Source organism: Canis aureus, chromosome 7 (genome assembly GCF_053574225.1).
Source record: "Canis aureus isolate CA01 chromosome 7, VMU_Caureus_v.1.0, whole genome shotgun sequence".
Lineage (NCBI taxonomy): Eukaryota > Metazoa > Chordata > Mammalia > Carnivora > Canidae > Canis > Canis aureus.
Genome location: NC_135617.1, coordinates 8,861,387 through 8,876,181, shown reverse-complemented (window position 1 = coordinate 8,876,181; position 14,795 = coordinate 8,861,387). Strand labels below are relative to the sequence as shown.

Here is a 14,795-nt window from a genome sequence, read left to right as displayed (position 1 = left end):
GGCTGAAGCAGGCTGAGGAGCAGCACTACCTCTCAAACAGACAAGGGAGAAAGCAAAGGGCAAGCTTTATTAAAGTGAAACGAGAAAGTCCAACACCACAAATACATTTCCACTGTTCCGGATCCTCCTAGGTAAACAATATCATATGTACCCCGAGACAAAACTAAAATAATGATAACTGAGAGTATCTTTACCTATTAGGGCCTATTCAGTAAAAAAGGCAGGATACTAGTATTTCTGATTGACAGATGCTTAAGTTTGGATTATATGTGCGTTTGGAAAAGGAAAAAAAGGTAGGCTAAAATCAGAAGACACTTGATATTTTTTTAAGAACAGATGACACTAATTCAAACCTGTAAGTCTACATTCAGCAATTTGGTATTAAATAACATTTTATATAAATAATATACATCAGCTTATCAACATATGAAAACACACATTCAGATGTTCATATGAAAATAATTAATAATATAAACATAAAAAATATAAAAATAATTTGGTAAACAGTTACTTGGAACCATTTAAATATAGAAAAATCAAATCTGAGCCTATTATTTTCAAAATTGTTCCTAAAGCACATAACTTATGATTCCATTATCACATATTTTATATGTATATATTCATGAGAAAAAAGAAAGTCAAAGGTCCCATAATCAACATGTCAACAGTAGTATTTTTCCTCTGGGTGGCAGTATTAGAGGAAATTTTTATTTCCTTCCTTTCGCTGATCTGTGTTTTCTAATTTTTTCCATAATAAGCAAGTATTAATTGTATATACAATGTTGGATAACAGCCTCCAGGTTCTTAGCTTCACTTAAAAAAAATGGACAAAATTAGATATCCCATTTTCTATTATCAACATACTTACATAATATGGTTCTGCCTCCCTTTCAGTTATCTCATCCTGATACAGGGTGAAGCAAGTTGGAATTCGTCCAAACCACACATCTCGAAGCACATCTTTGTCATCTGTCATTCTTCCAGTGGTTAAAGCAGTACATATAGGCTAAATTCTTTTTTCATCCAAAGCCAAACTGAAAATAAAATGAAGAGCATTAGTCAGATTCTTGTAAGGATAAATGAATATGTTCTAAAACAAAGATTATAGTAAAAAAAAATGAATGCCATAAAGATTATTGACTTCAAAAAATTGTTATCAGCATTCTTTAAATGAATGTAAAATCAGTAGAAATTTTAAATGCAGAGATATTATTTATTTAAAAGGATCATAGAAGTAAATAATTCAAAATTACGTGTGCTAACTCATGCAACTAATGAACCACAGCCAAAGTGAAGCTATACTTGTTTCATTCTCTCAAGCCCCAGGAGAGTCTATAGCTCATCTAAAGTGAAGTCTTTCTTTATCCTTATAGCTTTTATACCCCAACTCCAAACTCTCATCCCTACAATTATCCCTTCCCTACCTAATATAGTCAATCTCTACTACTCTCCATCCAGATAGTTTGCTCCTGCTGGAAAAAACAACAACAACCACAACAACCACCACAACAAACCTCCCTCATCCTGGTAAGAAATCTTTGTATAGTTCTATTTCCACTCTAAATTTTACCCTGTCCATGGTTTGATTCCACCAATATTTCCGGTCTTACTTACTATATTTTTTATAAACCTAGCAAAACTGGCAATTTAAATACCTTGCTCTCTATCCTACCATCTCCCTAATACGCTCATTCTCACCTGTTCAAATCCTACCCACTCTGCAAACCCGGCTCCCGATCCTCTGCCACAATTAGTAGTAAATGTTTCTACTCTGAACTTAAAATATTCCCTATACCACAAAGATAGCAGTAAATCTGCAAACTGAAATATTTGGGGGATGACAGAAGAATACGACTTTTGACCTCTGTAAAATCCAAGTGTCTTCCAGCACTAATATTCCACAACTGGGTAACAACACAGTGTACGTATCAGTAAATGTAGAAATAAACAACGTCGGTACCTGGATACTGAGATTCAATATCCTTCTACTCATATTTATTTTTATATATCCATCTTTCATAAACCAGCATATCCTATGGAAACATTTGAAATAACTGTATCAGTTTAGTTAAATACCAATTGCTAACACTGAATTATTCAAAGAGCTTTTTCTCTCTTTTCTTATCCACTAACCAATGCCAAGTGCATCAAGACTACTATAAATTAATTAAAGAGAACGACTCAAGGAGGGTTCTAAATTTTGTATCATTATACTTAAGTGCACCTTAGAGGTCAACTGGATGCAATGTTATCTACACGGAAATAAACTGAAAGAGGTGAAAAAAAATCTGTCCAATTTTGTAGTATCAATGTAACAGTCAAACCAGGAACCAGGATAAACTTTATAAGTTACCACTAAAGTAACAGTGAAACCAGGATAACAGCTCTGGTCACTGAGTTACTGAAGTGAGTCTAGTGCTCTTTCCAACAAACTACAGTGTTTTAATTTTTATTGAAGTATATCCATAAAAGTCACCATTTTAAGCAAACGATACAAGCATTCACACTTCATATATAATTCCACCCTGATATGCTTCCAATTCAAACACAGTGAGTTTCTCTGCAGAGAATTCCCAAGTTTACTATCACACAAAAGTAACTCACTGAAAATAGAAAAGATCTCACTACTTCCTGATTACATTAATATTTTGATCATATGAATAAATTTACTGATGACAGGAAATAGTGAAATTTAAGTTATAGCAAATAAAACTCTCTCTCTCTCTCTCTCTCTCTTTTTTTTTTTTTTTTTTTTTAAGCAAATAAAACTCTCAAGTTGAATCTAGAGACGCCTGGGTGGCTAAGCAGTTGAGCGTCTGCCTTTGGCTCAGGGTGTGATCCTGGAGTTCCGAGATCGAGTCCCATATCGGGGTCCCTGCATGGAGCCTGCTTCTCCCTCTGTCTCTCTGCCTCTGTCTCTCTCTCTCTCTCTCACTGTGTCTCATGAATAAATAAAATCTTTAAAAAAAAAGTTGAATCTAATACAAAGCTGGTAAGCAGTAGTTTATGTAAAACTTTGACACACCCAATTAACCATTAGCTACAACTAAGATTCTTCTCACTCACACAAGAAAAAAACTTGAGGCAAAGAGCTACTTTCCTAAGAGATTTTAAGAACACTTAAGTACAATTTTAAAGTTGAAAGTCACTATCAGTATTGTCACATTGGATAATTTTTCTGCCTCAGAAAAAAATAGGTAGACAGACAATATAACTTAAAAGAAAATTAAAAATTAAAGTGGGTATGGCCACCCAAGTAAAGTCCATTTCTACCAGATCTTCCCATCTCTCCAACCACTGTCCTCTCCAGAAGGAATAATAATCCGACTTGTCAAATTCCAACACACGCCTTTTTTATTAATACGCGGGGTCACCATAAATAAAAATATCAAATATTGATATTGGCTCCCTTCTCTCTCCTCTACTCTACCAAATGACAACACCTGACCACCTTGTTATTTCTTTCCATGGCATTTTCTTCTGCTTCTTCCTTTCATGTGTAAACAGTAAAAAGTAAACAGTAAAAAGTAAACAATAAAAAGAAATGACTAATGGCTCCCTTTTCTCTTTATTTCTGGGAGTCTCTCCCCAACAGAGATAGAAGCATGGACTTCTCTCTTACTGGCTTTACACCTAAAATCCCACTGCAGAACTTTGACAACCTGGGCTGGAATATAAGACTTTACCAAAGGTCTGACATAGGATTTTAGGCACAAAACCGGTGACAGTAACTTATTTCCCATATGCCATTGTTTCTTATGTATATATGCCTTGCAGGACCTCAAGGGAAGAACTGACTGAGTCAAGGAAGCTGAAGGTGTAATGTGGCAGTCGATATAAATTTTACAAAACAATAGAAACTTCTAAACAGATTTATGAAAACTTCAAACACGGCTACTAACTGTGAAAAATACACAGATCCAAATTTATAACAACATAAAATGTTAGTCATTCAATATTCATCTGAATATGAATAAATATTCATCTACAATGAATTATGTAAGAAAGCATGCAAATACACTCAACTAAAAAATGTGTCAGAAAACTAAAAAATTTGTCAAAAAACTAGTTGATACATGGATAAAACTAAAGGATGTGAGTATTCCATCAACTTTTTTAAAACAGAGGCAGGAAAACAAAGGTGATGGTAGTGACCATAACAATTATAACTTTTTAAAAACCTCAAGCATTGTCCAGAGTATATTATCTCCTAATCTACTAAATATACCATAAACTTTCATATCTTCTCCATGGCTCTGCTAATGATGGTAGTTCCTTACCCTAAAGTAGCCTTCCCCAGCTTGTCTTCTGACTTAAACATCTTTCAGGACCCAGCTGAAAATAGCCTTTCTTTTATGCATAACTCAGGTAAAATCTTTCTTTTCTCACTGCACTTTTACTTTTCCTCTACTACAACACTCTATAAGCTTACAGTAAAGATTGTTTATCTCTGATTTCCGATCTCATGTTCTTTTGCATCTTTTATTAAGATTTTAATTTATTTATTCATGAGAGACAGAGAGAGAGAGAGGGGGGGGGGGGCAGAGACACAGGCAGAGGGAGAAGCAGGCTCCATGCAGGGAGCCCGACATGGGACTAGATCCCGGGTCTCCAGGATCAGGCCCTGGGCTGAAGGCGGTTGTAAACCGCTGAGCCACCCGGGCTGCCCTGATCTCATGTTCTTTTGTTTGTCATACTGGTTACCAACATCCCTTCCAACTCCAACATGTCCATGGTTATAATTAAATGCTATCTTATGAAAGCTTTCAGGAGAAAGAAAATATTAATATGTCCTATAGTGTTCAGGGAAGAATTTAAAAGATACGGCACTTGAGGAAGTGTAGAATATAGAAGAATGAGTATATGCAGAATGAGTAGAATATTCTATAAGTAAAATAATGGAGTAAAGACAACAAGTATTCCAAGCAAGGCAAAGCAGCATCAACAAAGGCAGAAAGTCTGTAGGAGCAATGTACATGCCAATTTTTTAAGAAACTCTAAGTTGAAGGAGTACTAGCTAATGAAAGAGCTGACACTGTGACATTTTAATATCACCTATGATTCTAGGCAAGTCACTTTATTACAATTCCCTTACCTACAAAATTCATCAGGTTGTTCTAGGAAAAAAAAAATCAACAGTGTTTGACATGGTACTGGACACATGGTAAGTGCTGAGAAACAAAAGCAATTATTATTTCTTTAATGTCAAATCTGTAAATGTGAAATTAGACGAGGTCATGAAGCACACTAAATAGAAACTGGGTTCTCAATTTCATCCAACAAGCCTACAAAGCCTGTAACATTTTATAACAGATTAAAACTGCTACATAGTAGCAAGTGTACAAAGAGATTCCAAGTCTGAGAGAGAGGGAAGTAGCCCAGAAGTGATTTCAACACTAAGGCACATAATAATGAGTTACCTGACCTCGACTGGTAACAGTGGAGAGATGAGAGTCAGATATGAGGTCTTTCCAAGGAAGAATGAATAGAAAGTTAATGAAAAACTGGCTGAGGGATAAGAACAAGGACAGGGAAGATTTAAATCCCAACAGTAAACATACAGATAGATAAGGTTAAGGGGTTTTGAAATCCCGTGGGTTTAAACCCAGACTTCCACCTACAAGCAGTGTGTCCTAGTATCCTGACATCTTTGAACTTTGTGTTTGTAAATTTCACAAGGCTGTTGGGTGTTTAGCATCTCGTGACCACTCAATAAGTGGCATATGTATTTAATACATGGTTTCTTCATGCCTCCATGGCCTATCTGCTTAAACTCCTCATCTTCTTCTCTTTGGACAATTCTTAATCCTCTTTTAAGAGTCAGCTTAAACTGTTGGTGGGAATGTGAACTGGTGCAGCCACTCTGGAAAACTGTGTGGAGGTTCCTCAAAGAGTTAAAAATAGAGCTACCCTAGGACCCAGCAATTGCACTACTGGGGATTTACCCCAAAGATGCAGATGCAGTGAAAAATCGAGACACTTGCACCCCAATGTTTATAGCAGCAACGTCCACAATAGCCAAACTGTGGAAGGAGCCTCGGTGTCCATCAACAGATGAATGGATAAAGAAGATGGGATCTATATATACAATGGAATATTACTCAGCCAGTAGAAAGGATGAATACCCACCATTTGCTTCGACGTGGATGGAACTGGAGGGTATTATGCTGAGTGAAGTAAGTCAATTGAAGAAGGACAAACATATGGTTTTATTCATTCAGGGAATATAAAAAATAGTGAAAGGGATTAAAGGGGAAAGGAGAGAAAATGAGTGGGAAATATCAGAGAGGGTGATGGAACATGAGAGACTCCTAAATCTGGGAAAGGAACAGGGGTAGTAGAAGGGGAGGTGAGCGGTGGGGGGTTGGGGTGACTGGGTGACGGGCACAGAGGGGGACACTTGATGGGATGAGCACTGGGTGTTATGCTATATGTTGGCAAATCAAACCTCAATAAAAAATATACAAAAAAATAATGTAAAAAAATAAAATAAAATAAAATAAAGTACTATTACTATGAAGACTATTAAAAACAAACAAAAAGAGTCAGTTTAGCATCAGTTCCTTGGGAAGCTTTCCACTAAGCAATCTCCCATCTAATTACTTCTACAACAGCATGTTATAACCATGCATTGTGGTTATGTTTATCTTATCTGTCTCCTGCCTGTCACCACATTGAACTCTGAGTTCACTGACAGCAGAAGTAGTCATATTTACTTTGTATCCTCAATATTAGCATAATTAGCACACAGCAGGCTCTGGAATTTTTGTTAAACAATTGGAAAATGTATAAAATATATAAATTGAAAAGTTATACTACCTACTTAAGAAACTTTTCCACCTAAAGTCTTCTCCAAATCAGTATAATCACACTCTAAATTCAGCAAATTTCATTACTTTACAAGAATATTTTCCCCTGTCATATGTACACTACACTTTCATCACCATGCATCCAATTATTAGAAGGCAATGTTTTGGAAGCATAGAAATCACAACCTATGATGCAGTCTATCGGAAGTAAGCTTCTGGAGGACAGGGCTACTTCCTGATTGCCGCATTCTCTGCAAATTAATTCAAGGCCTGGAACAAAGCAGGTTCCCAGCCAACGATATTTAGCAAACAGCACAAGGAGTATAATAAAAATATGATGCACAATTAACTAGTCTCCTTCACACTACAAACCATGAAAGGCTAACCTATTACCTGAAATTATTGTGCTGACAAAGTACCCAACTACCTAGAAATTACTTAAAATATCAAATAACTACTAGTAGTAAATTTGAAAACATCTAAAAATAATCTATGCTGGCTGGTCTCTTTTTAAATTGATGTACACTAACCTCAAGAGTAGAACTTTGAGTACTGGCCAGCGTTCCTACATTTCCGGAGTCCATTTATTCTTTCACTGTCCTTGATCACCATTTCGTACCTCCTCTCTCCTCTAATTTTCACATCACCTTACTCACTCTTCCAGCTAATGAACTAGATTTTTATTTCCTTCAGGTCACTAAGGATCAATGGTTATCAACAGGAGTTTTGATATATAGCCCAGCTGCCCCCAATCCCAGGGGGGGAATAGCTCCTAAATCTCTCCAACCTCCTCCAAAGTCGAAGCGCATCAGGACCCAGTTCTTGAACCACGCCTTTGGAGAGCTCTCATGGCTTTAAACATCCTTCATACATTAACGACGCCTACATTTATATCTTCAGCCCAGACTTCTCTTCTGACCTCCATTTTTACATTTTACATATACCACGCAACACTGACATTTCATTTGAAAACTTAGGATGTGCAAACAGAAACTGTTTCACACCTTCCCCCCTCATCTCCTATTACTCTATGGTCTTCCCCAAATCACTAAGTGGTAATTATTCTTTAGTTGCTAAAGCCATAAATCTTGGGAGTCATGGGCAGCCCCGGGTGGCTCCGCGGTTTAGTGCCACCTTCAGCCTCGGACATGATCTCGGAGTCCCGAGATCGAGTCCCACGTCGGGCTCCCTGCATGGATCTTGCTTCTCCCTCTGCCTGTGTCTCTGCCTCTCTCTCTGGGTCTGTCATGAATAAATAAATAAAATCTTAAAATATACATATATCTATATATATTTAGATATATATAGGGAGTCATCCTTGACACCTCTTCATCTCTATTGCTTTGGCTTAGACACAAGTCCGGAATCTGGCCACTCCTCACCGTCACCACTATTATTACACCGATCCAAGTCACCTTGACTTATAACCTGGATAAATGACATAGGAAGGGATCTCATTATTTCCGCCCTTGCTACAGACAGCACAGCATCAGAAAGATCCTTCTAAACACAAATCAGATCAGTTTACTCCTTTACTCAAAGCTTACTATCTCATTCAAAGTAAAAACTAAAGCTCTTACAAAGTCTTACAAGGCTGAATATGATCTGACCACATTGATGATCTACCTCTCCCCCTTTTTGCTCACTCCGCTCCAGCCAAACTAGTTGGTAGGCTCCTGGCTCGGGGACTTTGCGGTACAGGACACACTTCTTTACCACTTTCAGGTCTCTGCTCAAATATTCTCTTTTCTAAAGCCACCACCGCAATTTCCTATGCACGCCACCAACATTCCTCGTTGAAGGCTTTATTCCTTCTCTCTCTTGCACTTTTCACCACCCGACCTATTTTTAGATTAATTTTTACATTAATGTGTCCTTCTCCCTCCTTCAAAGTGAACTCCATGAAGGTACAAATGTGTACTGCTTTGTTCACTGGTTACTGTCGCATTTACTATTTGTGCAATGCCTGGCACGTAACAGGCACTCAGTATTTGTTAAATTGATAAAGCAGCCCTACAGTGGAGTATGTAAATTATTCCAAATAGTCATGGTCATGGGAATCCCTGGGTGGCTCAGCGGTTGAGTGTCTGCCTTCCGCCCAGGGTGTGATCCTGGAGACCCGGGATCGAGTCCCACGTGGGGCTCCCTGCATGGAGCCTGCTTCTCCCTCTGCCTGTGTCTCTGCCTCTTTTTCTCTCTGGGTCTTTCATGAATAAATAAATAAAATCTTATAAATATAGATAGATAGATAGATAGATGATAGATAGTCATGGTGAGATGGTGCCATTCTGTTCATCTGGGTCTTTCATGAATAAATAAATAAAATCTTATAAATAAATAAATAAATAGTCATGGTCATATGGTGCCATTCTGCTCATCTGGGTCTTTCATGAATAAATAAATAAAATCTTATAAATATAGATAGATAGATAGATAGATAGATAGATAGATGATAGATAGTCATGGTGAGATGGTGCCATTCTGCTCATCTGGGTCTTTCATGAATAAATAAATAAAATCTTATAAATAAATAGATAGATAGATAGATAGATAGATAGATAGATAGTCATGGTCATATGGTGCCATTCTGCTCACCCCCCGCCCCGGTTTAACCAGCATATCTTTGAAGATCAGGGCACACACTCAAATCTAGCATAAAACTCTAAAATTCCCCCGTCAACTACTGTCAACTATTACCCTCGGCCCCACACCTTTACTTCCCTCAACAAACCCATCTGTGGCAACCACAGACCCATTCCGTTCAAAGCCCAGCCCGAAAGGCTCTGAGCCTCATCAAGCGGGTTCTGCAAGGCCTCGGGGGGGTCCAGCAAGCGGTCTCGAGACCTGCCGAGCCTCCCCCAACCCCTCAGAAAAATCCAGAACGAAGCCGGTTTGGTGTCCCCTACGTTCCTCCAGCTGCAGGGAGGATGCTCTGAAGATCGCCCGGGGCAGAAGAGGAGGTGAAAGTTCTCTGCCGACAGAAAGAGAAAGGACTCGGCGGGCGCCGATCAGCACGACCGCGAAGACGGGGCTTCCTGGACGCCGTCGAGAAGACAGACGGGAGCTCGCAGGCACCCGCCGGGGCCGGGCCCGGGCACAGACCTCCTCTGATCACTGTTCCACGGGCGGGCGGAGAGGCGCGTCTCGAAGCAAACTCCGGAGCCTCCGAGGAGGCGCAGGGCTTCCTACTTTTGCGAGGAACTGACACCTCTGCCCGGGGCGCGACAGCGTCCGGGCGCCCCAAGGTCCCCGGGGCGGGGGCGGGGGCGGGGGAGGGGGAGGGGGAGGGGGCGGCGTCTGGTCAACCCCGCCCCCGCCCCCCCCCCGGCGGCCGCCCGCCCCTCCCTCCCGCCACACCTACCGGGCACCTCCCCAACCCTCTCCTCCGGGCACTGCCCCCCACCCCGCACACGCGCACGCACGCGCACACACGCGCACACACCCCCTACCAGAAACGCCAGCTCCTTCCCCGGCGCCCCGCACCGCAGCACACGCCCGGGTCCCGGGCCGAGGCAGGGCGGCGGCGGCGCACGGCGCTCTGACACCCGGTCCCGCAGGGGCGCGCGAGCCTGGAGTCCCGAGAGCCCGCGCAGCCGCAGAAGGCAGCGCGGCGCGGAGGCCGGAGCCGAGCCCGCCTGCACTTCCGCCCGCCCGGGATCCTGCAGACACAACCCGCAGCGCCGCGGGGCCCGGGGAGCCCGCGACGCGTCCAGTCACCCTGGGCGCCCGGAGATGACGTCGCGGGGACCCACGTGGCCCGCGCTCCGCCCTCGGCCTTTCCGCCCAACCCGGCGGGGCGGCCGGAGCCGCGCTGGAGCATGCGCAGACGGAGCGGGGAGCCTGGCTGGCGGGGCGGGTGGCGCGAGTTCGAGCCCCCTGGCCGGTTGATGACGAACCGAACCCCCTTTTTTAGGCGCGGTCGCTGGTTTTCGAGGCGGCGGTGGGGGGCGGGGGCTAATATAAGTTCTGTAGGAGTAGACAGTTTGAAAAGTACCGAGACGCTGCCCCCGTAGGGCTTGACCGCAGCATCCCTTTCCCGGCTTCCCAGGAGAATGTTAATCCGAGATGTTGATTTTCTTTTGTTTTGTTTTGTTTTTAATAATAATAAATTTATTTTTTATTGGTGTTCAATTTGCCAACATACAGAATAACACCCAGTGCTCGCCCTCAGTGCCCGCCACCCAGTCACCCCCACCCCCCGCCCTCCTCCCCTTCCACCACCCCTAGTTCGTTTCCCAGAGTTAGGAGTCTTCCATGTCAGATGTTGGTTTTCAAAGTGTTTTCTCGTCTGTTTTCGCGTTTGAGCTTCTCAACTTTTGTCAGACCCACGGCAGGGATTAGTGGCCGCATTCAGCAGAAGGAGAGACTGACTGCACGTGAGCAGGGAAGCCCCACTCCTCCAACCACCAGGGCACACCTGTATCTTTCTGTTGGTGGAAACAAGAGCAATTATCTAAAAAAAAAAAAAAAAAAAAAAAGAGCAATTATCTTTAATTTAAGGCTTGCTCCCAAAGCCCTGTTGGAATTGCATCTATTCGTAAGGCTTAACTGGGCAATCGACATCTTTCTCTTAAATATGCAGGCCCTGCAACATGGTTCTGTACGTGCTGGGGACAGACAGTGCTGGGATTCAAAATAGGTTCCCGACCATTGGAAACTTTAAGGAAATCCTAATAGTAGCCACAGGATCCTCTTAAAGCGATGAAACTTCTTGTAGATGGACTAGCCCAGGGATTTTCAAAGGATGAGTCATGACCCCTTGGTGGTCACCAGGTCGAGTCAGGGGATCTGACTGGCATAAAGTAGAGAATTGGGGCATACTTCCCACTTTAAGGGTAGATGTTGTTTCTCGAAATTTGTACTTCGGAATGCATGTGGATAGGAATGTGAAATACATTTCTTGGTGTGGATAGCAGTCCAACAAGTCTGAGATGCCATAGTCTGGTCCGCTCTACCTACCCAATGAAGAAATCCCCCCAAGAGTCGGCCATTGGCCTTTATTTTTAAGAATTTTTGGAATTAGGGTGCCCCACTGTGTGAACCAGACTAATCTCATCTAGGATGAATGGGCCATGAGGAGCACCCTGTGACCTGAAGCCTTCTGGAGCACATCCTCCACACATATATTCTCTCTTTTTGTTTGCTCACTCTGCGCAGGTCTTACCAGAGATGGGGTCTTGCAGCTACTCAAAACACACTTCTGTTGGTTAAGTCCTCTTTTTTTTTTTTTATGAAAGTCTTTTTTTTTTTTTTAAGATTTATTTATTTATTTATGATAGACATAGAGAGAGAGAGAGAGGCAGAGACACAGAAGGAGGGAGAAGCAGGCTCCATGCCGGGAGCCCGACGTGGGACCCGATCCCGGGACTCCAGGATCCCGCCCTGGGCCAAAGGCAGGTACTAAACCGCTGAGCCATCCAGGAATCCCCTGGTAAGTCCTCTTAATACATCATTCTCATTAGGCTGAGCCTGTGGCCTTTTTCCTTTGGTCTTAGGACTCCTTCAGCCTTTGGAGGTCATCTGCCTATACCTCCCTTTGGCAGAACACTCGCCTTCCCAGTGGTAGCCAAAGCCATATGGAATTGACTCAAATATATTCAAAATATTAGATGGACTTATGGGTGGATAGAGGAATGGGTGGATGGACAAATATGTGATAATGCATAAAATGCTAATAGAATCTGGGTGGTGAGTATACAGGCATTCGCTGTAAGATTCTTTCAACCTTTGCTATATGTTTGAAGATTTGCTTAATAAAATGTTGGGGGGGGATTAGGAGAAACCCAGTAGGAAGAAAGTTATTACATTGAGCTAAAATACAGCTTCCTATATCTTTTAAGAACTGACCCTATTTTCTTCCCTTCTCCCCTTGTCCTTTCCCAATTATGTGACTTCAACCTACAATAGGAGGATCTAACCCCTGTTCTGATAGACAGCACTGCACATATGAAAAAAATAGCTCTCATGCTCCATAACTCACGTGGGGCCAACGACTGTCAGTTCTCTCAGCCAATGACGTACCAATGGTCCAGTTCTCAGTGTCCCTATTAAAAAGCTGTATTCTTTCCCATCTCATGATCATGCTCCTTGAGCAAAATTTTGAAATTAAGAGGGATCCTCCATTTGTTCTCTATCATTTCTCCTTGTTAACATTATGTCTTATCTCTCAGTCAGTGGCACTATAGCTCTCAAATTCTTGTTCTAGGAAGGTAACTTTGAAAGAGCTCTTTTTAACTGACCATTTCCCCCAAGCCTCAACTCATTCTGGGTTATTCTCAGGCAGCCATTTGAGTTGTGTGAACTTGCTTATAAAGTTCCTCCGAAAAAAAAAAATAAAATAAAATAAAGTTCCTCCGAAATCCTGGATTCAAAGGAGAGACTCCAGACAAGTCTCTGTTAATAACATGCTTTCTTCTTTCCTCACTATCATAGTCTGTACTTGTAAAGTCTGGTTCTTATTCTTGCATGTCTTAGAGCTCATAAGACTCACAGCTCCCACAGTTTTCTTTGCTCTGAATTTACTTAAATTGGCTTTCCTGGGAATCCCTGGGTGGCTCAGTGGTTTGGCGCCTGCCTTCAGCCCAGGGCGTGATCCTGGAGCCCCGGGATCGAATCCCACGTCAGGCTCCCTGCATGGAGCCTGCTTCTTCCACTGCCTGTGTACCTGCCTCTCTCTCTCCTCTGTGTCTTTCCTGAATAAATAAATAAAATCTTTTTTAAAAATTGGCTTTCCTAAACTCTAAGATGTCTCTATTATCCCCGTGAACTCTAATATGCCATTACTTCCATACCCAAAGGTCTCATCTACTCTCTTTTCTCCTCCAATCTGATAGTTACGGAGGATGGATTAGTTAAGCCAAACTTGATTCTTCCGCTTCAGCTCTAGCTCTTCTGTGCCCCAACCATTAAACCTGTCTCCCCAACATCCCTCACTTCTGGTTGGTTTCATTCTGCAGTTTATAGACATGCTGACGTGTGCTCTCATCCTATTAAAATCCTTCAGCACATTTTTCTTAAGCTATTAGGATAGCCTCTTAACTGATCTTCCTACTCCAGCCTTTGCTCCATCTATATTGGACTTTGATTTCAACCAGTATAGTCATCTCCACTTATCCACAGAGGATATGGTCCAAGAGCCCCCCACTGTGGATGCCTGAAACCATAGACAGTGTACCAAACCTCTATATATACTATATTTTTTCCTATACATCATACCTATGATAAGGTTTCATTTACAAATTAGGCACCATAAGAGATTAACAACAATAGTAGAACAATTATAACAATATACTATAATAAAAGTTATATAAACGTGGTCACTTTCAAAATATTGTGGTGCACTCACCCATCTCATGATGATGTGAAATAATAAAATGCCCACATGATGTGATGAAGTGGGGTGAATGACACAGGCAAGGTGATGTAATATAGGATGTATTGACCTCATTCCTGACAATGTATCAGAAGGAATATCATCTACTCCCAGACCTCAACTGACCACTGGTAACTGAAACTGCAAAAAGTGAAACCATGGGTAAGGGAGCACCAGCATGCAATATTATGCACTCTAACCATGTCACTCTGATACCTAGACCTTTAACAATTCCTTCTGGGAAAATTCCTCGTTTATCCACATGATTACTTGGTCCCTCCCTCTCCCAGTACTCCCTGTTTCGCACTTCAAACTTTAACAGTGTCAAGCATTTTGCACTTCTGAGCACCCAGACTATGCCGTGCTTCTTTGCCATGGATCCCTCTGTCCTGTTGCCTGAAATGCTCCCCTTCACCACACCCTTCTTCCCTGAAATGTTATCGCCCACATCCCTTCTTCCCCATTTGGCATACACCACTCAGTACCCAAGACTCAGTTCAGGTATTAGAAAGTTTTCCCTGATCCACCACTCTGGGTTAGGTGCTCTCCATGGTTTCCTCAATCTTTTTTTCAATCCTCGGTGCCAGTCAGGCATTCAATAAATGTTTGCTGAA

The 14,795-nt window shown here is 41.9% G+C and overlaps 1 protein-coding gene across 4 annotated transcripts in view; it reads right to left on the bottom strand.

Moving 5' to 3' along the window:
* ATG5 (autophagy related 5) overlaps window positions 1-10,475 on the bottom strand; it is a 127,662-nt gene extending 117,187 nt beyond the window's left edge. The window contains exons 1-2 of one of the 4 annotated variants that reach the window (XM_077902922.1): window positions 10,259-10,475; window positions 869-1,034 (exon numbers count right to left, since the gene is read on the bottom strand). In XM_077902922.1, coding sequence (XP_077759048.1) covers window positions 869-976 — 108 coding nt within the window. In that variant the 5' untranslated portion in view covers window positions 977-1,034; window positions 10,259-10,475. Of the gene's footprint in view, window positions 1-868; window positions 1,035-9,911; window positions 10,070-10,258 lie in introns of those variants that run through there. The other 3 variants (XM_077902918.1, XM_077902920.1, XM_077902921.1) reach the window with 3 other exon arrangements.
* Window positions 10,476-14,795: the final 4,320 nt, after the last annotated feature.